We start from the raw sequence: 26763 nt of genomic DNA, 5'->3' as shown, positions 1-26763 counted from the left end.
GTACAATCTCATCAAGAGGTCTCTTAGATACGCCACTCATAGTGAAGACTCAAAAAAAATCATAAACCACAAAAAGAGGGTAATTTGACAGCACAAATAAATCCTATCTTCACCATCTGTCTTACAATATGGAAGTATGTAACTGCAAGCCAACCATAAAAGTTTGTAAACCATACAAGACTCCAATACTTTTTCATGCTAAAATAAATTCAACTAAAACTCATTGCATGAGAAATACATAAACATTAAATAGATTAAATTGCATGCTATATACTACAAAATGCAAACAAGGTATGAAACTAAGAATAAGGTAGAGCAATGATTGATTTCTAGCTAGAACTCTAAACTCTATTCAGACTAATATCCAAGGTCAGTACACATAATCATAATTAAGAAATGATTTAGTTTCTAGTTAAAACTCTAGGTCTTATTCAGGCAAGTAATAAGCTAAATAAATGAATATCTTTCTCTTCACCCCTCAACTGAGAATAAAATAAGCTCAATTTAACACTATAATTAATTACCACTATATAATAACATGGTGAGGATGAACCTATAAGACCAAGCTCATGAATATAGAATCTAGAAGGGAAAAAAAAAGAAACAAACAGCATTAACTAACACAGTAGAGCAAGCTAACTTCAATTTACTCAAATAACTAAAAGGCAAAAGCTCGAACCTTTGCTATCCAAACTTAAATTCCCTCTTGAGAAAATTGGAATCAAAATTCATTGAATAATTAGTGAATTGAAAAATTAGAGGATATAGATAAGTAGTTTTTCAGTAAGAAGAGTGGAAATTTTAAGTTTTTGCAATTCTTCCCGCGCAAAAATTAAATCAAAAGCAACCATCTACATCATAATTTTATTCAACAAGTTCCCACACAATAATTATGCAGCAAGTGAGGTTTTCACTATGATAAATCTAACAACTCAGCAATATAAACATAATAAAGAACTAGAAGCAGCATAAACAGGAATCATGAGAAAAAGACATCAAGCCACTAACCGGTTAACGTCGATGATGGTAGGTGTAGTCAGGCAGACACACCAACGAGACCGTGAACCATCCAACGGTCACGTAGGAGTAGGACCCAGGCCGCCAGCTGACGCAGAATGGCGAGCGCGAACGACGTTGGGTGATGTAGGTCGCGTCGGCGCAGATTGGGGTTCCAAATCGCGCGGGGATGGAGCGGCCGGGTGTTCAGCCACAACGTTGCTCACGGGTTGCTTCCAGCGAGGGTGATGGCACGCGACGGAGGCTCCGTGTCCGGCGGCAACTCGGACGGGGTGTGATGGAGGTTGGCCCCTGAAGTCCTGTGCAGTAGGAGTTCGTAGGTCACACGGCGGCTGCTAAGGGTGGGATGTTCAGTTGCGACAATTGGGGTTTTGAGTTGTAGCGTGGCCTTCCATTCAAAATAGGGGAATTGGGAAAAAATTGAAATTAGGGGTTAAACAAAACTCAGCAGGCATTTAGGTTAATTAGGGTAAAAAGGGGTTAATTTTTATTTTTAATTTATATTGGGCTTAACAAACAGCCCATTATAACTATTGTATAGATACTTCATTGGCTCCCTAGCGGGATTCATTATTTAAATCAAAATGACCCAAGTGTTAATCATTGATATTTGTAACCAAATTAATTAAAGGTAATGTCTATTTTATTATTTTAGTTCTTGAAATATGTCTAATGAGTCAATTTAGTTATTATCATTTTAAAACCACATTGATTACAATTTAAAAGTGTCAATATATATATCAAATAGGCATTATAATAGTAAGGTGACATTTAACTATCTATACGAAAGTTTGGTTATAGACTAATAAAGTCATCAAACTAATTTTAAAAACAAAAATAGACACTACCTTTGAGCTAAGTTATTAACTATTGTTCTAATATTAATGGTAAGATCAACAAGTTCTACACGGCAATTAGATGTAGTCAACATGATAAATGATGTTTTGGCATGTTATTATATTATACAGAAGCATCAAAGACTCATGGTCTCATATGATACGTACCTAATATGATGATAGTAATTCACATAATTTAACGCAAATTAAAATATAGTTTAAAGGGGTCAACAAGGATTTCCTTTTATTTAAAAATAACGTGTGTATAGTGTGTTTCCCTTCCACTATAATAATCTTCAAAATATGTGAATGCATGCACTTTGTTTAAGAAAAGATTATAAGATATGGTGGTGCTTTGAAGTAGACATCATTCATTACTTTCAAATTCAAATAAAAGCAGACCCCTTACCCACTTTCGTTTTTTTTTTTTCCCTTTTGTTTTGTCTTGGCGCTATTACTATATAATGAATGATGACTGATAAAAAAAATAGTAAAATTTAAAATAAATATTATTAAGAAATAAAAGTAAATCAAGAAATTTATTCTCCTTCTCTTTGGAAAATTCATTTCTTATTTCCCAAATTTGTGGTGAATGAAATTGGAAAATCAAAATTATAATTTATTTTATTCTCTTCCTTTATAATATATAATTTAAAATAAAATTTTGGTTGTCTAGATGAGTATCAACAGTGACGATTAATTTTTTGGTGGATACTACCATGAAGATTTTATTATTGTCTTTATACGAAGATGCTTCTTTTTTACCATTAGATGATGAAATATATGGTTTGATTTTGATGTGTTACAAAAATATTATTTTTTTAAAGTATGGCTAAACAAACAAAGTACACTTTTAACATAAGAATCTTCATAAAAAGATGTTTTTAGCATCTTCATTTGAGTAGTTGTCTAATTTTTTTTGGCCGAAAAATCTCTTAAGAGTAAAATTTTTTTCATGATCACAAAATGTTTTTATATATACAACGTAACAGTTAAAAATCTGCTTATTAATAGATTCTTCCTTTTCAATTTTTCTACTAATTCGATTAAGAAAATCATCAAAAGATAGGATAAATTAAAGGAACTTTTGATAGCTTTTGTTATTAGTTCCAAAATAATTTCAAGTTTGGATGCATAGATGATTGTATAAATTCATGCAATAATTGTCTGTTAAGATTGTTATGGAGGCAAAATTGAACATTTCTTTTAAATAAAGATAGAATAGAAGATTAGAAGTCTTATTGTACTTAATTCTTTATATAATTGCACCCGTCACTTGGGGAAAAAATAATAATAAGAGAAAAAGGAACATATGAGTATTCAATAATCATATATTTATTGAAATGTGGTCATAAAAAAATGATCACAAGAATAATAAATTTTAGTTAGTTATAATGAACATTAAGGGTCTTTATCTTGTTATGTGATATCTCACCAATCACCCACTTGTTCTTTCTCTCTCTCAAGCAGATGGACAAAAAACACCTTAGAAGTAGAAGTCATTGTCATCAAGAATGAATTTCAACTTCATATTCATCATTAATGAAATTGTGGTTATTAAAATTGATCATATCCTACCGTTGTATATATGGTACTTGTTTATATGTTATTAAATTGATAAAAAAAATATTTTTTTATAAAAAAATATTTTTTAAATTTTTTAACATGTTTGATAATTTTTTAGTAAAAATAAAAATATTAAATTTTTTTTAAAAGTTACAATTTATAATTTATTAAAAAAAAGATATTTTTTATATAATAAATATATAAAAGAGCACTTTTATATTATTGTATATAAATATAATTAATAAATAAAAAAAAATTGTATACGAGATATTCAAACACAAAATTATTTTTATATTTTAAAAAATATAACTCAAAAAAAATGTTCTTAAAAGTTCACCAAAGCCCATATTTATGGATGAAACAAATTTTTTATGGATGAATTTTATGTGTTTGTAAAACTATAAATAGAAATTTCATAAACAATTCTAATCATTTTAACTTCAACAACTAAACATACCTTTATGTAAGAATTTGATAATATCTTATTATCGTCATTAGAATAATTCTTTGTAGTTTTCTAACTTTCTCTATTTTTTAAAATATTATTAATTTCCTTTAAGTATAATTAAACTTACTTATCTTATAAATAGTGTTTTCCTTAGAGCAATGATGCACAGTCAAAAATTTAATTTAAAATTATTTTCACAAAAATTATAAAATAAAATGAAATACAGAGTAGTGTTGACTAATTTGTTTAAAAAGTCAATATACATTTATCATTTAATAACTGAATTCTGACAATTTAATAACTCATTTTTCATTTGATGTCATTAATTGTATCATACATTCATACCTAACTCATTTATCATTTCTAAAGGAAAAAAGTACAGTTATTTTATTGAGATGGATCTCATAATGAATTAGAAGGCTCATTCCAGGAAGTAAATAATCTCACGGAAATTTCTGCCATAAAAAAAAAAAAAAAAAAGAAATATACAATTGGTGCTAAATGGTGAGACTTGTCAAAATTTGTAAGTTATTCCTCTGTTTTTATGTAAGATCAATTCTCATGTTAATGTGACCTTTAACATATCTTAGTTGTAACATTATACTTATTACTAGTCTAATGTCATATTAATTGTATTATACCTAACTCATTTATCATTTATGAACCAAAAGGATGAGTGGTTGCTTATTAAGTATAAACTGTAGTATCGGCTCTTCATAATTCTTATTATTTCGTACGTTATTGATACTTGTTTTTCCCTAATATCTTTTTTTCTTTTTGGGTAGTTAGGAAACATCTCATGTATACTTGCTAAAATCCACATGCCCTCTTTTGGTTTTATGCTTGTTTGAGATCTAACAAAAATTAAAGTTCGAGTGGTTTAGAGTAGGGCTGGAAGAAAGTCAAGTTCGATTTACGAAAATTAAGTTTAGCTCACGCCTCGACTCATTAATAATTGAGTCTATTTCGTAAGCTCAAGGTCAGCTTAATGAAAGCTTACGAGCTGACTCGAGCTCACAAACTGGCTCAAATAATAGACACATAATCTATAATTCTATATCAATAAATTATAACTTATATATATTAAAAATATAAAAAAATTAATTTTATATATTGTTTATCTATCAATTATAAATTTTTTATTTATATCATACATCAAAATTATATATAAAAAATGAATATAAAATTTTAAATAATTAAGAACAATAATATATATGTAATTATATATTATTATTTTATATATATATATATATATATATATATTAAATTATTAATACACATATCCTATATGCATTTAATTTATACTTTTAATATTATATATATAATCGAGCCAATTCACGAGCTAATGAGTGGAGCTTATCCAAGCTCAAACTCACTTCATTTAATTTACGAGCACAATTCCAAACTCAAGCTCGGTTCACTAACTCTCGAGTTCAGCTTATCAAACTATTAACAAATCGAACTCTAACTGACTCATGAGTTAGCTTGACTCACTTTCAGTTCTAGCTCTAGAGTTTAGACCTAGTTGGCACGATACTTGCACTTTTCGTTCAACAACCTATACCTCCATATAAGCTTTAATTTTCCTCTAAGTTTAGAAACTCCCATTACAAAATTACTTGCTTAAAGATAACTCAATGAAACCTGTATCAATATCCTATGATTCTTGTCATACTTTGTTGTTTGGAAGTTGAGATGGGACCAATTGCATGTTCTAAAGTCTAAACATTGTTCATATTTTGTTAAATGTCACTTCACATTTGAGTCATAAGACAATGCCAATAAGGATCATGTGTTCAATTAACCATACTAACCGAACATAAAAGACATTAGTATATTATGGGTTACCTAGAGTTTAGATTAATGAAATTTAATTTCCTATTCACCACAACAAATTTTATGCTTCTTATGGTGGCAAAGAGAGGGTTGGCCCCAACATGTTAGTTCAGTTCTTGTTGGACCACAATTCCAATTCCAAATGGCACTAAACATAGTTTTTGATGATTTCAATTCTCTTTGCACAAAGTGCATAAATTGCTTTAACTTAGTTAATAGTTGATTTAAGCAAAGAACCCCACCAAAGGGGTAATAGATTAGAGGATGAGGATCCATGTAGATTGTAGATCAATCTTATCTATATTTGAGAAAGTCCCTACACCCATCACTTTTATACACTAGACAACACCCTTGCTTTTATCCTATACAATTAGGAGCTATCTTATATATGGTTAAGTAATCACTAATCACAACTTCAATAATGTTAATGTTTTTTTTTGTCTATGTTATTGGATAGAGAGTTATGTCTAATATTTAGGGTTAAAATGAATTTGTCAAATCTCTCTTTTTTTTTTTTGGTATAGAAAAATTTATGTAAATTCAAAAATTTTCAGTCTATCAAAATTAAAACACATTTTTAGATTCAGCAAACACTTATGGAAATACTTACAAATAATTTATCAAAGAAATTTTCACAATTTGTCAAGTTTCTCTTTTTTTAATGTACCATTTTTATATGGAGATGGGTAATAATTTTGATGGGTTCATACACAAGTGGACTAAAAGTTTGAAAGGACCACAAATCTTTAAAATTGGAGCCTTGAATGAACAAATAAACTCCAAACTAGTTACAAATCCAAAATTAAATGTTGTTGCTAAAATTTGTCAAATTTAAGAAGAACATCATTAGTCAAATAATGCGCCACCATTTTGATAAGATTTCTGACTCATAATAAGGAGATAGCATTTATGGGAGTAGCTAATAATGCATAATAGGCCATTGAGTTTATCTACACAAAATAATTCCACCTTATTCTTACTTCTCTATATGACTATATGTGTGTGTTTGGATTGTGGTTGGTCAAACTGGAGTTTGAATAAAAGTGATTTTATAGAATTGATTTTGGATAGAAGTAAGTTTGTGTCAACATGATTTATGTTTGGCAATTCTTTACTAAAATTGATTTTGATAAAATAAATATTGTTTGGATAATATTAGTTAAAATCACTTTTAGATAGATAATTACTTAAAAGGACATGACATTAAATTATAATATTATTTTTTTATACATGTTTAATTTTTTATACTTTTTTCTTATATGTTTTTTATATAGTATATTTTTAATACTCTTAGTATTCTTTTTTAGTACATTATAATTTTTAACTATTATTATTATTTATGATTAATTTTTTTATTTAATTTATTTTACTTAATGGGATCAATAAATTCTATTATAAAAAGATAATAATAAATATAATACACAAAAATTATAACTATAAAAATATATAATGTCAAATAAAAAAATTAATAAAAAATATAAATAATAAATAATAAAAAAAGAACTCATATAGAGAAGAATAATAAGAATTCTATAAATAATGCAATAATATGTATAAAGGATAAAGTTGGTAAAAGAAAAATAAATATTGAAGGTATTGGCTAAAAGCACGTTAGTGTAACGGAGAAGTTAGAAATTATTGCTTCTTGTAAACGTGATTTTTCAAGAAGTTAGAAATTATCACTTCTGCGTTTGTAAAAAAAAATTTAGCCAAACAAAAAAGTGAAGCTTTCAAGAAGCTCTAACGTACTTTTCTTCTTCAAACGTGGTTACCAAACACACTCTATATCCTTGGTTACAAGGTTACATTATTGACATGAAGATTGCATGAATGTGACCCAAATGCTGATCAATATATTTTTTGTAAGTTTTCAACCTTACAGAGATTCCAAACATGAGAAAGAGGTTATATATAGGGGTGACAAACAGACTTAAACCTGTCAGATTGGTTCGTATAACTTGTTAAAAAAGGCGAATTAGATTGAAAATCTGAGACCATCGTACTTAAAAAGTTCTCTTAATCCGCACCGCTTAATATGACCCAAATGCTGATTTTTTTTTTTTTCAAATAAAAAAACAGCCCTACAGAGATCCCAAACATGAGAAAGAGGTTACACAGACTCAAGAACAACAACAAGAACAAGAAACAAAATAACAACAATTAACAGAGCAACAAAACAACGAATTTAATTGATACACTATTAGTATAAAATAGTTTTATACATATATTTAATTACGTATTTATCATGTCAACAAAAATAATTAATTTTTATATTAACTGCATAAATAATTATCTAAAAATCTGGATATAATTAGACAATTATGTAAAATATTTTATACTGTCTTGTATCAAAATTAAACTCAATAATATATCTCTTTTAAATTAAGGCATAACAGCAAGTGTTTACTTTTTAGACATAGATATTGGATAGCACCATAAAAGGAATGGGAAAGATAGATTCTTAGTAGATAATGTGTGACACAAAATCTGACATATATGTAACACACTTTTATGTCCAGTGTAAGAGGGATTGTCTTACAATGCAAGTAGTATAAAGACAAAGACAAATCATAAATATACACATGTCATGGGAATGTCATGTTATTGTTATATTATATTTTATTTCTTCAAATTTTATGAAAGGAGTATGGCATGGATGCATTATATTATATTTTAACATATCCATAATGTTTTGGATGGTTAACAAACCGTCCATCCATACAAAATCCAAACAGAGCAATTTATGTATTTTACAACTTTAGGTTACGATGGCATTTAGGGCCTCTCTTTATGAGTCATTATCCAATTGCCTTATCCATGATGTTGATTGAATCCAATAGTCTATCACATATTCAACTCAAAAATACCTTTTGTGGATTGAATTTCAGAATTCAAATACATTACGCATAAATTTAGAGAAATGTAATTTATTGTGTTTGAGGGCACCAAGACACTCAATTTAGGTCCAGTTTAGGTAAACAACTTAATTAAATTCCTTTTGATAAAATAACTTAAACAATAAATAATTATATTAAAAGTAGCTTATAAATTTTGTGTTTGAGTTTTTAGCTTTAAAAGTGCTTATTTTATAGAAATGTGATAAAAAATAATAGTATTATGAGAGAAGTCATTTTTTTAACTTTTCTATAAGCTCCTAAATAACTTCTTAAAAAGCTGCAATTTGATTTTGAAAATTGCACCAGACATTAATTCTACTATTTTTTATAAGTTAAAAGTTCAAAAAAGTTACTTTTAAAACTTCCCAAACAGAACCTTAGTATATATGTAGAAGCAACATTGTCTCAATTACAATTAAAGATAGAAAACATACAAAAGAGAATTTAATTGAAATTCCTACGTCTATTTAGTTCTGAAAACAGAACAAAATAAAATATTGAGAATAAAAAACAAAAGATAGAGATACAAAATTTAGTGTTTTTGTATTTTATTTAGTGATAAACTAGAACAAATTATGAAAATACAATTTATTCTCATTATTCTTCATTCAAAAAAGTTGAGAAAAAAATATAATAGTAAAAAATATAATTTTAAAAAATTAACAAAAATAATAAAAAATAAAAAATAAGTTGTATTTTTTTGTTACTGTTTTTATGTCTATATTTTATTTGTAAAATATAATTTTTTATTTCTGTATTTCTATCTCATTATTCCATACTTATAAACAAACACAGATCCTAAGTGACAATTTTTTTTCTTTTGTTTGTTGATGATAGATTGCATGTGATTTTAATGTTCTTAAAGAAGATAACAATATAACATGCAATAACTTCATACTTATCCATTGCACTTTGTCAATTTTTGCTTGCTAGCCCTTGTGGATGAGAGGGGTCAATTTGTAAACAGAAATAATCCTAAGTTCCTAATGATTGTCTAGCTGCCTTATTGGCTTATCATTTTTGTACATGCATAAAGAAAAATCTTGTTTTACCAGGTTATCAAAATTAAGAATGCATCGCGCCAGTTGACAAAATTTGCCTGTACTCATCCTACTTTTTGTTGGTTAAAATAATGTCCAACAACGATAGAAAATTGGGTCATTATTGAGTGTAATCCTTCTATCATCATAATGCAAGCTGCTTACACCGTCAAAAAATAAAAATAAAAATAAATTAAGAGTGCACCTAAACTCATGAAAAGTTTTACTGTTTTAGGTTTTCTAACGAGATTTTTCTTTTTCTTTTTTTTCATTTTCTAAGAGCTAAACTTAAGTCACTTGATTAAAAAAAAAAAAAAATTAATTGTCATTCAAATTAACTCCTTGTTGATATTATGTTTCATATATTTTTTTTTTTTGAATTATTGGTATTACTTTTACTTATCAATTTACACTTTTAGTACATGTAATTTTATTAAGACAAATAAAAAATATAAAATATATACAAATTCAAAAGAAACTCTTATATAAGGGGTGTTAAAAATATGATTATCTATAGATAAATTAACTAATTTGACTCGGCTTAATTGAAGTCCCAAAATTATTGAACTAAAAAACAAATAGTATTAAAAATCACCTTTGATATTTATCACCTTGTCAATTCCCAACATATCCATTTTTATCCAAATCTAACAAACAGAACTCTAGTCCAACTGACAGAAGTAGTTCAAAACCTGCATTGGAGAAACATCACCAAAAACAGCAGGAACCAAAAAGGTCAAACTAACGGGTTCTATATTTTTTACTTTGGGCTTAACCCAACCAATTTTAGTAGCATATGGTTAAGAAGAGAGTATATCATGTCCCAAAAAGGGAGAAGAGAATATATTAATTGGGCTAAGCCCAATGATTTATTCATTTTTGTAATTAAAAGCATATCTATCAATTTAGAGCAACAACATCCCAAAAAAAAAAAAAAAGAATTTAAGAACATTATAGATTGTCAACTAACTATAACTCAAATAACATAATTTTCTTCTTCTTCATCTAAAGACTTTGGGTTTGAGTCTCACCAATCTATTTGACAAAAAAACATAGATTCATAGAAGAGACAATATCATATGCTGACCAAAAAGAGGAACACCAAAGATAAAATAAATAAAGGATTTAGTTAATATATATCCTAAAAGAATTTGGATTCTCTAAAGTTTGAATTTCACTTTAAAGAATAAAGTGTGATCTCTCACCATTTATTTTATAGGTATGACCAAGAATAAATATGAAAGAGAAACCATTCAAGGGTAGAAGGTCACACTTTACCCTCTAAAGTACAAATTTAAAATTTAGAGGATCCAAATTCATCCTAAAATACATAATAAGTTTACCATTAATGAAAATTTAAAAATTTTTTATTTAATAAATATAAAATAAATATATTAAAAATTTAAATTTTTATATTTTCAAAAAAAGCTTTCTCACTTTGTAATTTTAACCGGAAAATTCAAGAGCTTGGTTGAGTCTTCGCCCCAAAGAATTTATATGGTTGTCTAAGACACAGATCATGAAGGGTTATGGGTCAATTCTTTATTGGATGGCTCCTGCTATTGTCTTCCTAGGATGTGTTCTGTTCCATAGTGCTCCATTGATATGCCAAGAGTGACTAGTGCTGTTTTGATTGGAGTTTATGCATTGGTCTCATTTAGCAGTGCTTTTTTTTGTGTATCTGAGGTCTTTGGTATCTGCACTTCTTGGATTAAAAGCTTCATCAGCCTTCTTCTCTAGTTTCAATAAGGCTATCTTCAATGCTCCTATGTTATTCTTTATGAGTTAATTAATCATTATTCTAACTCATAAAATATAACCTCCTTACTTGCAGGCTTCATCAGATTTGAGTATTCTGTACCTTGATATACCTTATTCCATCACTTTTGTAGCTATTGAAATTGTGGTGATAATTGGTATAATGGCTTCAGTCACATGGCAAGTTCTAATAGTTGCAATTCCTGCTACGCTAGCATCAAAATACGTTCAGGTTTGTCCACTTTTACTGTGAAATTTGCATTGGACTCCATGTTATTTTATTTTATTATTACTATTTTTTAATTATTTTTAATATAAAAGGGATATTATCAAGCCTTTGCAAGAGAAATAATAAGGATCAATGGAACAACCAAAGCACCAGTGATGAATTTTGCAGCTGAGACATCACTTAGAGTGGTTACTGTTAGAGCATTCAACATGGTGGATAGATTTGTCAAGAACTACCTAAAACTTGTAGAAACAGATGCATCACTATTCTTTCATTCTAATGTGACCATGGAATGGTTGATTATAAGGATTGAAACACTTCAAAACTTGACAGTCTTCACTGCAGCCTTGTTACTTATTCTAGTTCCTATGGATTATGTGTCCCCAGGTAATGCTAATATTACATAATAAATAAAACAGTTGTCATGGTTTATCAATTCGACATTGATTTCAGATTAGATATCGTCGGAATGCACCAATAGTCCTGAAAGGAATCACTTGCACATTCAAAGAAGGGAGTAGAGTGGGAGTTGTAGGAAGGACAGGAAGTGGAAAAACAACACTTATAAGTGCTTTGTTCCGATTGGTTGAGCCTTCAAGAGGTAACATTATTATTGATGAGATTGACATATGCTCATTGGAGTTGAAGGATTTGAGAATGAAGCTTAGTATTATCCCTCAAGAAGCAACTCTTTTCAAGGGTAGCATTACAACAAACTTGGACCCTTTAGGCCTTTACTCAGATGATGAAATATGGAAGGTGAACAACTAACTCCAAAAGTTCTAAAAATTAGAAAAGCATTTTCTCTAAAATTTCTTTCAAAATTACCCTTCTATTAAGGGCTAATTGTTTTAATAAACACATGAGGCAAAGAAAAATTACAATTTGATTGCTTCAAGGAATCAAATTGCACATTACAAAAGTTTAGGAGATAAAATTGTAATTTACCTCCCAAAATTTTGGATTCTAGGAACATTACTTTTCATTAAGTAAATGTAGAAAATAAATTGTTTTAATCTGCTTTTTTATTGATCATAAACACATATATATACATCATTTGATATGAAATTATATTAAATATTTCTTATATTAAAAGGCATAATTTACTATCCTAATGAATAAATATACACTAGAATACTCAAAGAGTACTGTATTTATCCTTAATTATATTCTATGTATATTTAAATTATCAATTAATAATAAACATTTTAATCAGAAATTTAATATTTACATAAGTTTCAGAGAAGTATCAAATTAAAGTAGACAATCAGCAAACTATCAAGTCTCTTGAACTCATCGGGTGAGTTATTTTTAGGTAAATTTAGACTTCACAGACATAATCCATAAAAGGATGACTACATACAACACTACTACATACATAATCCATAAAAGGATGACTACATACAACACTACTAATATCACTTCTATAATACGGCTGGATCTGCAATAGTTAAAAATTACTACAGTACTACTCATAATAAATAAATATATACTAGAGTACTCAAAGAGTACTGTATTTATCCTTAATTATATTCTATGTATATCTAAATTATCCATTAATAATAAACAATTTGATCAGAAATTTAATATTTACATAGGTTTCAGAGAAGTATCAACTTAAAGTAGACAATCAGCAAACTACCAAGTCTCTTGGACTCATCATGTGAGTTATCTTTAGGTAAATTTGGACTTCACAGACATAATCCATAAAAGGATGACTACATACAACACTACTACATACATAATCCATAAAAGGATGACTACATACAACACTACTAATATCACTTCTATAATACGGCTGGATCTGCAATAGTTAAAAATTACTACAGTACTACTCATAATAAATAAATATATACGAGAGTACTCAAAGAGTACTGTATTTATCCTTAATTATATTCTATGTATATCTAAATTATCCATTAATAATAAACATTTTGATCAGAAATTTAATATTTACATAAGTTTCAGAGAAGTATCAACTTAAAGTAGACAATCAGCAAACTACCAAGTCTCTTGGACTCATCATGTGAGTTATCTTTAGGTAAATTTGGACTTCACAGACATAATCCATAAAAGGATGACTACATACAACACTACTACAAACATAATCCATAAAAGGATGATTACATACAACACTACTAATATCACTGCTATAATACGGCTGGATCTGCAATAGTTCAAAATTACTACAGTACTACTCACTAAAATATCCACATCTATTTAATTTTTTTCATTATAAATAAAACTAAATATAAATGAGTGAATTCTAAATAACTAATTTTTGAAACTTTTTATTTGATTATTTTAAATATTGCAAAGAAAATGTATATAACATTAAATTCATGTATATGTTTACTGTAATTTAAGGTTTAGAATGAAAAAATTTCAGATTTTTTTAATTTGATTCTATTTTTTTTATAATCTAAAATTTTGTTTAAATTATAATTTTAATTGTTGAATTTGTATTTTAAATATTAAAAAGAGTACATGCCAAAAGCATAAAATTTAGGTCAACGACAAAAATAAAAAATAAAAAGTATTAACGGTAACTAGTAAAATTCATATTGACGATATATCAACAAAAAATAAAAAGTTTTTAAAAATAAAGAATAAAATTTGGTTGATAAAATTATTTAAATTAAAAAATCAAAATTTTTAAATTACTCAATACTTATATTATTTTTTATTAGTTTAATATTAATAATAATTAATTATAACAGGAATACATAAAGAATACATAATATTAATAGACAATATAAATTTCACTACTAATATTTTTTATTTTTTTTTGTAGAAATTTAATACGGAGCCTCCTTCGAGCCAGACTCTCACTGTTGCTCGCAATAAACTCATGACACGTTAAAATTGTATTCGAAGTAACAGAATAAGATGAAGTGCAATGAAAAGTGTTGCCATTCAAATACTTCATATCATCTCCGAAAGAATACAATAGAAAATGAGCTCCTCAATATTAGAACGTAACGAGAAAAACATGAGTGGCAGCACCAAAAAAAGGTGGGCCATATAGACAAGATAACAATGATACAAACCTTAGAGTGGTGCAGGATGACAGAACCATCAAAATTGAAGAGTATATTCTCACAGGTGTCATAAGCAAATATGAGGAAGCCACTCAAACTGCTAAGAAAGTAAATAACCTACGCATATGCTTAAGTACGGGACAAGACCAATAACAACCAGTGTCGTCACAAAAAGAATAAAAAATCTGTCATTAGTTCAGTGATTTAAGCCAGCATTGGTATGATACCTTCCAGGTGATCCACATAAAACATTACTTATACGTGTCAATATTAAAATTACAAAATTTGTAGCATAAAAATTTTAATTAAACCAACTCAAAGTAAAGATGACGTAAATCTCTAAAGGAAAATATTATTCATACACAAGATTATCTAGTTTTAAAAAAAAAAAACGCAAGACCTTAAAAATAAATCTCACTTCAAAAATCAAAGATATTAGTAATAAAATTCATATGGATCATATATCAATAAGAAATAAAAAGTTTTTAAAGATAAAAAATAAAATTTGGTTGATAAAATTATTTAAATTAAAAGTAATCAAAATTTTTAAAGTATTCATTACTTAGATTATTTTTTGTTAGTTTAATATTAATGATGATTAATAATAATAAGAGTACATAAGGAGTATATAATGTTAATGAACAATATAAAATTTACTATTAATATCTTTAATTTTTTATTAGAAATTTAATATTAATTATCACCACAATATTCATATTTATTATATTTTATTTACTAATATTCAACTATATTGTCTATTGAATATTAATAGGTAATATTCTATATATAATATATAATTATACACGGGGACGGATTTACTCATATAGGAGTGAGACAAGTGTCCCAGTGAAATTTTAAATATTACTTAGTGACTTTTAGTAATAAAGTTAGTTGTTTCCACTATAAATTTAATTTTATTGATACTTTTATTGTTCTGTTTGTTAATTGTTTATGTAACTGTGTATTGACTTATTTTGAATTAGAAATTTAGGATATTATTCTTTTGTACTTTACTTTTTTTTATTGTTTTTGAAAATTAATTTGAGTGACTTGTTAATGGTGTGTATTGACTTATTTTGAATTAGAAATTTTGGATATTATTTTTTTGTTCTTCACTTTTTAAATAATTGTTTAATGACATATATTGAAAGAGAGATATTTGATTGTATTAAAAATAAAAATATTATTTAATCTTCTTAAAATATGAAGCCAAGAAGGATGGAATTATAAATTATTTGTTATTATTTTGATTTATTGTTTTAGTTTTTTAAATTATTGGTTACATAATTTAAAGAGTAATTATATTTTACAATATCATAATATAATTATAAAAATTATTATTATATTATATATATTTTATCCCCACTGTCAAAATTTTTTGGATCTGACTATACATATTATTATGTTAATTAATATCCTAAGGTTAATTATTTGTAAAGAAATATGATGTAATTTTCAAAATAATAGCTTAGCATAATTTATTTCAATTAATTTTTTTTAACACAACTAGTAATATTATAAAGAATTATTTTAAAAATTTTGAGAAAAAAATTGTTTAGTACAATGTAATTCTAATTCTATATATATAGGAATTTGTAAATCGAACGAGGGTGAGTTGATTATTTACCTTAAAGCACGTTTACATATGAATTTGCATGAAATTCTAGTAAATCGACTCACCCTCATTTGATTTACTACAAACCACTTTAAATTGAATATAACTCATTCGATTTATATAAAAATGTAGCTATGGGAAATACACGTAACGTTTTCAACTTTGGGGAATTTACGTTTTTATCTTTAAATTTACACATATTTTCTCTCAATCGTCATTCTTTTATTACTGCTGTAGTTGTTGCGTTTTTTCTTTTTCTCCTTTTAATTGAGGTTCATTTGGATCCAGAAATGAATTCGATGTGTTTTTATTGATAATTGAGTCTTTTTTACTGTTTGTTCAAAAATTGAACTAATTTCAGTTCATTTGTGAATTAATTGAGGTTTACTTGATGTTGATGATAAGTATTGACCAAATTTTTTATTTTTTAAGTCAGAAATAAATTGTATGTGTTTTTGTTGATGATTGAGTCTTTTTGACTGTTTGTTCAAAACTGAACTAATTTCGATTTATTTATGTGCTAATTGAGAATTCGAGATTCACTTGCTGCTAATAATAAGTATTGACCAAATTTTTAGCAAAGAAGAATGAAATTATTCATTATTACGTTATTTAATGGCATTAGATTTCACTCCATTTCATTCGATTAGTTCAGATTTGAACAAGTAGTAAAAAAAACTCAATTATCAACAAAAGCACATCGAATTCATTTTTTTATCCAAATGAACGTCAAATAAACTAATAAGTGAACCGAAATTACTTAAGGAATAAAAAACTTGGTCAAAACTTAACAACAGCATCAACTGAATCTAAATTAACACACAAATGAACCGAAATTAGTTCAGTTTTGAACAAGCAGTAAAAAAGACTCAATCATCAACAAAAACACATAATTTATTTTTGAATACAAATGAACCTCAATTAAACTAAGAAATGAATCGAAATTACTTAAAAAATAAAAAATTTGGTCAATACTTATTAGCAACATCAAGTGAACCTCAATTAATTCACAAATGAACCGAAATTAGTTCAATTTTAAACAAATAGTAAAAAGCTCAATTATCAGCAGAGACACATCGAATTCATTTCTGGATCCAAATGAACCTCAATTAAAAGGAGAAAAAGAAAAAACGCAATAGCAACAGCAACAATAAAAGAATGACGATTGAGAGAAAACATGCGAAGAAGAATAAGGAGGAGGAATGCGAATAAGAAGGAAGAACAGAAAGAAGAATAAAGAATGTGAAGACGAAGAAGGAGGAAAGCGAAAAAGAAGGAAGAATGCAAAGAAAAAGATAAAGAAGCATTATTAAAACACGTGTGCGTACACGCTAATGTAATAAAATTGGTTTTTGTTGAGCACGCTAGTGTAATAAAAGTAGTTTTTATTGAGTTTGACAGTTTGAACATGTTTAATTGAACTTGAAACAAAAAATATTTGGATGTGTAATTAGACAGTTAAATATGTAACATGCATTAGAATAATATTTTACTAAAAATAAACTCATTTTTTAAGAAACTATGAATTTTTTTTTAAAGTTAAGAATGAGATTTAAACTTGTGACCTCTAAATAAATATTAAGAGATTATGCCATTTAAAATATAATTCGTTGGCTATTATTCCTAAAAAAATTTATAATTCATTAAAATTTAAAATTTTAAAATTAAAAATAAAATCAAACCTACTATAAGAACATAATAAATCCAGAAAACAAACCCCAACAAACGTACAAATTAACTACATAAAAATCTATTATTAAATTCATTTACTCCGATAAAATCTAATAAAATTATAAAATCCTCAATTAAATACTAATAAATTAACAAATCAAATTCTGAAAAATAATTACTTATTACTACATCTTATAGTTATCCTATGTATGGTTATTTTAAAATTAAATATAATTAAATAATTATATAAAATCATTTATACTATTAAAACTAAAATTTTACCAAGTTACTTGTTCTCTACTTAAAGTATTTTTTATTTGGAAAATGTCATTTCTTTATAATTATCCTAATATTTGAATATTTAACCTTTTTTTTTTGTCATCAGATGTATTCCTCTACCTTGTATGGGAAGAAAGAAATAGCAGAGTTTTTAACCTTTAATACTACTAAACATTAAACAAGTAAAGTGAGTGAGTGAATTTTGAGTGAGGCATAAACACAAACAGTAGGAAGACAGAAAATGAGTGAAGGTGATCAAACTCCGAAGCTCTTCACCAACAAGCCCCGAAAAGGTTTCATTCTAACACTTATCAATCAATCACCCTTCTCTTTCTCTTTTCTCTTCAATCACTCTCAAACTTGCGTGTTTGGTCACAGAGCAAATCAAGCGCCACCAGAAACAGGCGCCGATGGGCACCCAGACGGCTGCTGCTGCTACTGCTCCTCCTCCGCTGCCACCGCCGAAGGAGTCTTTTTTCCGGCGCCACAAGTTTCTTTTGCCTGTGCTTTTGGCTGTGAATCTCGCCATTGGAGGTGATTCTTCTTCGCCCAATTGGTCAACACTAACAACCTTTACTTTTTTTGTCTTTTAAATGTTTGGTTTGCATTTTTACTCGTTGGCTGTGATGTCGGAAATTGATGAAATGGGGTTTTGGATCTGAGATTTCACCTAAATCTTCATGGGAGATAATTCCTTTTTAAAAAAAGAAAAAAAAGAAAGAAAAAAATTCTGCATGTATGCTTGCTACTTTTCGCCGTGTTTTATTACTGGGTTGATGATGTTGGAGAGGAATAAAGTTTCTGATTCTTTTGTGCTGATTACAAAGGGAAAATGGGCTTAATGTCCTGTTGTTAATAATAGAAATAAAAGTAATAAAGCTAAAATATAATCATCTCGGGTTTGAAATTTCTAGGGCGGCGTAAGCTTAGAATGTCCAATTTCCTTTTTTCTTAAGGAATGGGAGAGACTGAATTGATAGTACTAGTTTGGTGTTATTAGGCTATCTGAATTTTTCTCCTTTTGTAAATATGTAGAAGGTAATTATACTTCGTATGGGAAATTGTTGTGGTGATAAACGGTCGAGGCTTGCCGGACGACACTGCTTTTGGTGTGTTGATTCGGCACTGAGTTATTAATGTTAGAAATCATTTCAGTGTAACTAAGTTGAGGGCAGTGTTTGAGTGAGATCATAAGGTCTATGGCAGCTGGTAGTATTTTTTGGCTGGGTTTGGTAAAGCTTTTCTAAAAGGTGCTTGTGCACAAGCACCTCATTTTGCGTTTGGTAAATTAAAAAGTCCAAGTGCTTGAGCTTGCGGCTTTTAAAAGTTAGGGATGCTTTTCCTAAGCGGGAGCTTTTCAAAGTTGGCTTATGCTTATCAAATTTTATTTATTTTCCCGCACATATTTCCAGCTATTATATTGCCATTGAAATCCTCGTATATTTCTAACTTTTCATCCTAACTTTCACATATTCTAACACAGTCTTCATATGTTTTTTATTTTTCAACCTAATCTTCACAAATTTCAATACAAATACATCTCTATCACATATTAGGTATGAACTTCTATCTATTTATATTATTTTTTGTGCGTTGTTTTTGTATTTTTTCAGTAGATCTATTATGTTTGTTTGTTTTTTATCTGTTGTTTGAAATGTGAAGAGGTTGACTTGGTTTATGAAAACCAATTATAAAGTTTTCCTTGCATGAACATTAGTCAAAATTATAATAACATGTATATACATATGTAAATATAGATATATAATCATATGAGTAGTTTATTTGAGATATGTGTCCCATTTGTTGTGATATGTAAATGTGAGCCAATATATATAGGTGGATAATGAATGTATCCAGTACTAACATTAGATTACATACAAATTTTATTATTGACTAATGATAACTCTATTTATATTAGTACAATCAAGTAAATATTTAGACTATTAGTCTCTAAAATTTAGGTTAGGTAATTTAGTATTTTTAATGATGATGTTTAGGATAAAATAAATTTTTATGATACTTATATAAAATTTTAAAGTTAAAAAATAAAAGAGTTTATTTATTATATTTATATTTATTATGAATTTTTTTAAGTTTTAAAAGCTGTTTTTACCAAACACAATTGTGGTGCTTGTGCTTATTAAAAGTCATTTTTAATTTGATTTTACCAAACGTAAGTGCTGTAGCTTTTAAAAAACTGTCTTTTAAAAGACAGCTTTCATAAGCTATTTTTAAAAAGTAAAAGTTTTACCAAACCAAGTCTTTGAGGGTGGATAGGCTCCAGCAGTAAGGATTCTGCATGACAAGCACGTCCAAGATGAGGTTTGACAGTTGGTGAGATCATAATCTCAAAAGCATTGAATCTTGGCAGTGGTTTGACTAACAAATGAAAAAGAGAGAACAAAATTTGGGGTTTGCAGGGGGAATCAGAACATAAGCCTTTGACTTTATACTCTTGTTTTGAAAGGCCAGCACAGAAGTGGCAAGATAGAGCTACAATATGCTTTGATTCTTACAAAAGCATGTTTTCTTCTTATGATTGTCCCTTTTGCCTTGCATATGGATGAGTGAATCAATGAAACTGAAGTTGTTGCGGTTCTGAGTCTTAATCGTACATGGATGCCATTCACTTTTTAAATTTGCTGAAATGATTAACATGAAAAATTGAGTTGAGATATTTTCAATTTATTGTATGATTATGATCTAATCTCAGTCAGAATTATGTGCAATCAGTTTCACTTCTCTGTTCTACATGATTGATTTGTTAAACTCTTGATCAAGATCAAATGATCAATCCTTAGTCATATTTGGACCTTTTGTCGGATAGTAAATGCTTTTTTCATTATATAATTTTATAATTAATCAATTCATCTACCCACTACTGATACACAGATTTGTAAAAGATATATGACCATTGACATTCTTAATTTTAGCTGAAATGAATAAGATGAAAATCTGAATTGCAATTCTTGATTTCTTTCCACCAAAATTATTTAGCTGTTTTCAAATGTAAACTTACTGTAGTTGCCCAAAAATTATGGAAGATGGTTGAATGATTGCTTTGTCTGTTTCTGACCTCAGCTCGGTATATGTGCGATCCGTTTCAACTCTCCATGATGTATTATATATGATTGAGGTGAAAAAAAATGTAAATATTAAAGCAAAAGGTGTTGATGGATCTCAAAACTAGTTTATTCTCCAATAACAATTCTGTTAAATTTGGTTTTTAAATCACTTAATCATGTAAATATTGTTGCAGTTATGTATTTTAGGACAAATAAGAAAGATACTGGTGTTGAAGAAGAAGAAGATGCAAGTTCCATCAAAACCAAAGATGCTACTTCTCATGTTACAGAAACGACTGTGACCTTACCACCCATCACAACTCCTGTGATCAAACAGGAACCGATCCCTGAGGACCAACAGCGCGAACTCTTCAAGTGGATACTAGAAGAGAAGAGGAAGATCAAACCAAAAGATGCAGATGAGAAAAAGCGAATTGACGAAGAGAAAGCGCTACTTAAACAGTTCATTAGGTCAAAATCTATCCCTCATATCTAAGGTTATGTGTCTTTACGAAGCTCTTGACCTCAAATGTAACAGAATCAATTCCTCCGATGCTGCTTCAATTTATTTCTTCTGTTTTACTTGTTTGTTGATATATTTTAGACTGTACATTTGTTGAAAATTGAATTAGCCAACTTACTTAGTGGAACAAGGATCTGTTGTAATTGTATTTGTTGAGAATTGATATTTCCTTACTGCTATTACTAAATTTGATATGCGATCACCGGTTCTTTTCTTTCTTATTAACATAAACTCGGGAGTGAAATGACTCTTGTATGATTCCTGTGTTCAGTTAATGTTTTGATTCAAGTGATTTGAATAAAGTCTTGAATTAGATTGAAGGATGACTAGCTAGGTGATTGAGCATTACCATTAATGTGCATGTAAAATTTTCTAAACCACAATGAACTTCGATTTATTTATTCTTGATTTGATAAACTCTGAATGTTAGTTTATATATATAAAAATGAATTCAAAAAGGAAAAATGTAAATTTTGATACTACAGTCAATTTCAATGCATTAATCTTTTAGTTGATTGACTTTGGATTGTTAGTTTGGATAAAAAAGAAAATGTAAGGTGATTTTCTTATAGCTATACTCTTCATTGAGTAAATAGATTAACCGACAAGTTTGTTGTACAAATAACAAAATTAGGTACATTCCATTTTGTATTAACTGTATGACCCTGTCTTATCATGTATATATAGATCAGTATAAGTGTATGTGAAGATTATATCAATACTCAATAGTATTCATTCTTCTCTCAAAATTATTGGTTTCACTCTTTCAAGTCTCAACCATAGATGCTACATATCATGTTACACAATAGACTTTGTTATGACTGTTTAGAGACTATTGAAATGAAATTTAAAAAAGAATTTATTCTAATATGGCAATATAATAGAAGTATTCTAAATTTCTAACGCTTCTACTCTAATCCTTTATCCTCTGTATTCTTCTTTATGTGAAAAATTTTATGTTAAATAAAAGTTTTACTATTTCTTAAATAATATTAGTTTACTCTTTTTTTATTATTAAAAATAATTATATAATATAATACTTACAAATTAAATTAAATTCAATTAATATTTTGCATGGTAAATAATAAATATGGATTTATTTTATTTTATTGAAAATAATGTCTTTTCAAAATTAATTTATAATTTAGGATTTTACATAAAAAATTTGTATATATAAATAATTAAATGAGATAAATAGACTAAAATTTTACAAATTAAAATTTATTAAGAATTATCTTGAGATTTTTTAAACTTTTCGAGAACTGTTTTGTATTTCATCCCAGGAATTTGTTCGAATTGCATACTTACTTAATAGTCACATATGCAAGTTAACATTCTAAGTTAATAGTTATTGTTAGTGACTAACAAAAAGAGACTATATTATTTATAGAAATAAACGTTGAAAATTACTTTATATATTTTAAAAACTAAAAGATTAAAGTGTTCACTTTTAAAAATTTAGAGATTAATTTAAATAATTATTACTCAAATAAATTTTACATTTAAAAAATTCCACGCATATTTCATTCTCAATCTTTTCGGGTGCATTTAGAACTTTAAAAGGATTTGTATGTATACATTACCATCACTATCAATCAATATATTTTAGAGCCAATCAAAAGTGGGGAAATTTATTTTATATATACTAGGAGATAGATGGAAAGAGTAGAGATGTTGGAATGTTTTCAATACTTTCATAGTTTGGTTTTTATAATATTTTGACTGAAAACATTAAGGGCATAATATCAAATTTTTTTTTTAATATCAAATGACACACTAAATGCCGTATTCTAAAGCCAAACCTAAACCATGTTAATTGAATAGCTTACTGGCATATAGTATAAGATAAAAAAAAATTAAAGAAATGTTTTTTCTGAGTTTTTTTTTTTTCATACATCAAACAAATGCTGATTCTTTCATATATATGTCATATATATAACAATAAATAGTAAAAGTATATTTAATTGAATATACAAAATAAAAATAAATATGTAACACCCTACCACACAGAGTTTTACGTTTAAGTCGTAAAATAGAGATGACAAGATATTACGACCTTTAAAATAAAATGGATTATGTATAATAAATGAATGAATAGAGTATTCTAGGAGTCTTGGAAAATAGGTAAAGCAAAATCGTAAAATTAAAAGTGCAACGCTCAGAAATAAGGATTACTTGCGTGAGAAGAAAACTAAATTTCATAAGAGTAATTAAACAGAAAGTAGAAACAGAAAGTCAAGAATACAAAATAACAAATTCCTAACTTAGCCTGCGAAGTTAAGACTGGCCGGAGAATATTTAAATACGTATATACATATCCCAAAAAGCCAAAATACATGTTTAAAACTCTAGTTCTCCATAAACCTTTATAAGGCGCAAAGGTAAAACATATATACATTGGGAGAGATTGCACATATATATACATATAACAAAACAAAAAATAATCCCAAAAAGGCCACTTTGCTGCGAAGAACTCCAGACGCCTAGCAAGGTGTCTCTCGACTTGCATCTAAAAATAACAACATAGCATGGGATGAGAACCAGAGGTTCTCAGCATGGTAAAGGTGTCACGCACATAAGATATAAGGTCTTGGGAATGCCAAAGGCAATCCTAGAACGCCGATACTCAGATTATACAGCTTAATATACTAAACAGAAACCATAAAAGGGGTAGGTGTCTAGGGAATTCTAAACTCAACTTTGAACTTAACCTTAATACTAAACTTGTCCACCTTTCCTCCGTTTCTCCACCTCAGTGGGATTGCAAAGACAAACAAATAGACAATTGCAAGCACAAGTAGGGAACAAGTAGTGCAAGTAACAATTATCACAATTAACATAATATATTCAGTTAGGCATTCCCAAATAAGGCATAGCAAACAAATAAACAAAATGCACATGATGTATACCTGTTCTATAGCTGATGAGTCTCATCTGCGGTTATCAAGCCAACCCGACAAGTCCGAAAATCCTTGGACTGTCTCCCGTCGCGCATCCCCATGAGTCTATGCATAGCTTTTCTTTATTTCAATCATAATTCATACATTCATATATAACTTTACTCAATGGAGGTTATCCATTCCCGGTAATTTATACGTGTCCGGTCACCCTTACGACGTAAAGTCAACAAAGTATCAAGTCTCAACCTGGAACACGTGGTGGCGAGTCACGGTTCTGTACCCAGAGAAACTCGTATCTCAGATAACATAAGAATTCATAAGCCACATACTGTTCATAATCATCTATATTCATTTCACAATCATTCGTCATAGCCATGGCACCTTATAGCTCTCATATAGTTTATCACTTTCAACCTTTTCTTCATTCCTAAGTTACCTCTATTTCCTAACTCCGTTTAATTACTAGACTTACTACTTGTGATTTAAGGCTAAGAGAATGAAAATAGAGATTTAGAAGTTTGAAAATTAGGTTTAAAACTAAAAAAAAAACATATCTGTTGAAATAGGAGCCACGCGTACGCGTGGCTCATGCGTATGCATAGGAGTATAAAAGGCAGCTCGCGCGCCTATCCCCTTATCATACCTACGCGTGGACATGTATGCTGGCCCATTACGCGTACGCATAGGACTACTCACGTACGCATATAAGGAGGTCAGTCGAAAATTCCATGCCACGCGTACGCGTGGGCGTACGTTTTCCCAAAAATATGATTAAATTAGAAAGCTACAAAATTTTTCTATTCCAAACCAAAACTTCCGACGTGCATAACTTAATCATTTTGAATCGTTTTTCATCCGTTCTTCGAACGGCATAAACTTCATAAACCCAACTTTCATTTAAAACAAGTTTGAAACCATTTGGGGGTTCAGAAACCAAGTTATAACTTGCCGAAATTCGGCCAAAAACCAAAATTATCCAAAACTTCAAAACCTCATTTCCTTCTAAAAATCACATTCCATTCATTACCAAACCTGCATTTATCCACATAGAATATTCTTCTTCAATATCACAACAATCACCACAATAAACCATACCTCAAATCAACAATAACACACACACATTTCTCAAATTCATCAACCAAAATCATAGCTCACCAATTCTAGGTTATATGCTCATGTTCTCAAGCTATTTAATCATCAATTCATCAAATCACCGACTAGTCAACAAGCACCAAACCAGAACATACTTCTTAACAAGGATACTAAGCAATAAATATACACATACATTCCAACCTATCTTATGATTTTCTAGTCTAAGTTTTTACAAAACATTATATATTAAATACGTGAAACCTAGGTTCTTTAGTCTAAGTTTTCACAGAACATTATATATTAAATACGTGAAACCTAAATCATATTTTAGCCGATTTTCACGTATTGATCAAAGCAAAACACCAAAAACACACATACAACTTTACTTATCCAAAATCACCAAGCCTTGGCACCATCTCCAATAATGTCCACAATTTCAAGTTCCAATTACATACACACCACCTAATACAAATATACAACACATATACACCCAAACTCAATATCCAATGCACAAATTCAGAAATAAGATAGAGTTATGGTATCCTCACCTTATCTAAGCTTCGTATAAGTAAGAGTGAACGTTTTTCTGAAGTTAATTGGATCCTAATACATCAAAAAGCAAAGAAATTCAACATCACTACATAATTTTCGAAAATTAGAGGAAGAAGAGGCTGAGAATAATAAAGTGGCTTACCTATGAAATTGTTCCGATAGAATCGTAGAGCTCGACGCGGTAATCGCGTGGTCGCAAACGGTGCGGCGATCGGAGCTCGGATGGAGGAGATACGATAATTTGAAGTAACGTAAGGGTTAGGGAATTTGGTTTTCTTCTCTCTCCTGTTTGTGCTTTCAGCTAGCTCTTTGCTGAAGTAGGGAGGAAGAAGAGCCTCGGTTCATTTAAGTGTTGGGCCAGTTGGGTTTACGGGCTCAGTTTGGATCTGATTCAATCG

General features: G+C 28.5%; 1 protein-coding gene, 1 long non-coding RNA gene and 1 pseudogene across 2 annotated transcripts; 2 read left to right on the top strand and 1 right to left on the bottom strand.

The window, feature by feature from the left end:
* Positions 1-12398, top strand: part of LOC110266492 (uncharacterized) — a 36049-nt pseudogene extending 23651 nt beyond the window's left edge.
* A 5972-nt stretch (positions 12399-18370) lies between these two features.
* On the top strand, positions 18371-22052 carry LOC107619486 (WAS/WASL-interacting family protein). Its single transcript, XM_016321784.3, has 3 exons — positions 18371-18526; positions 18612-18767; positions 21493-22052. Exons 1-3 carry the CDS (start codon positions 18475-18477, stop codon positions 21792-21794), a joined length of 510 nt encoding a protein of 169 aa, XP_016177270.1. The 5' UTR covers positions 18371-18474; the 3' UTR covers positions 21795-22052.
* A 2262-nt stretch (positions 22053-24314) lies between these two features.
* On the bottom strand, positions 24315-26679 carry LOC148543648 (uncharacterized). The gene is made up of 4 exons (XR_015900042.1): positions 26508-26679; positions 26362-26416; positions 24731-24967; positions 24315-24330 (listed from the first exon to the last, which is right to left on the bottom strand). It is a non-coding gene; the product is annotated as an uncharacterized LOC148543648 (long non-coding RNA).
* Between the last annotated feature and the right edge of the window lie 84 nt (positions 26680-26763).

The sequence above is a fragment of the Arachis ipaensis genome, chromosome B9, assembly GCF_059453495.1.
Source record: "Arachis ipaensis isolate K30076 ecotype BB chromosome B9, ASM5945349v1, whole genome shotgun sequence".
Classification (NCBI taxonomy): domain Eukaryota; kingdom Viridiplantae; phylum Streptophyta; class Magnoliopsida; order Fabales; family Fabaceae; genus Arachis; species Arachis ipaensis.
The sequence above is the reverse complement of the archived record's forward strand: the minus strand, read 5'-3'. Positions and strand labels throughout refer to the sequence as shown.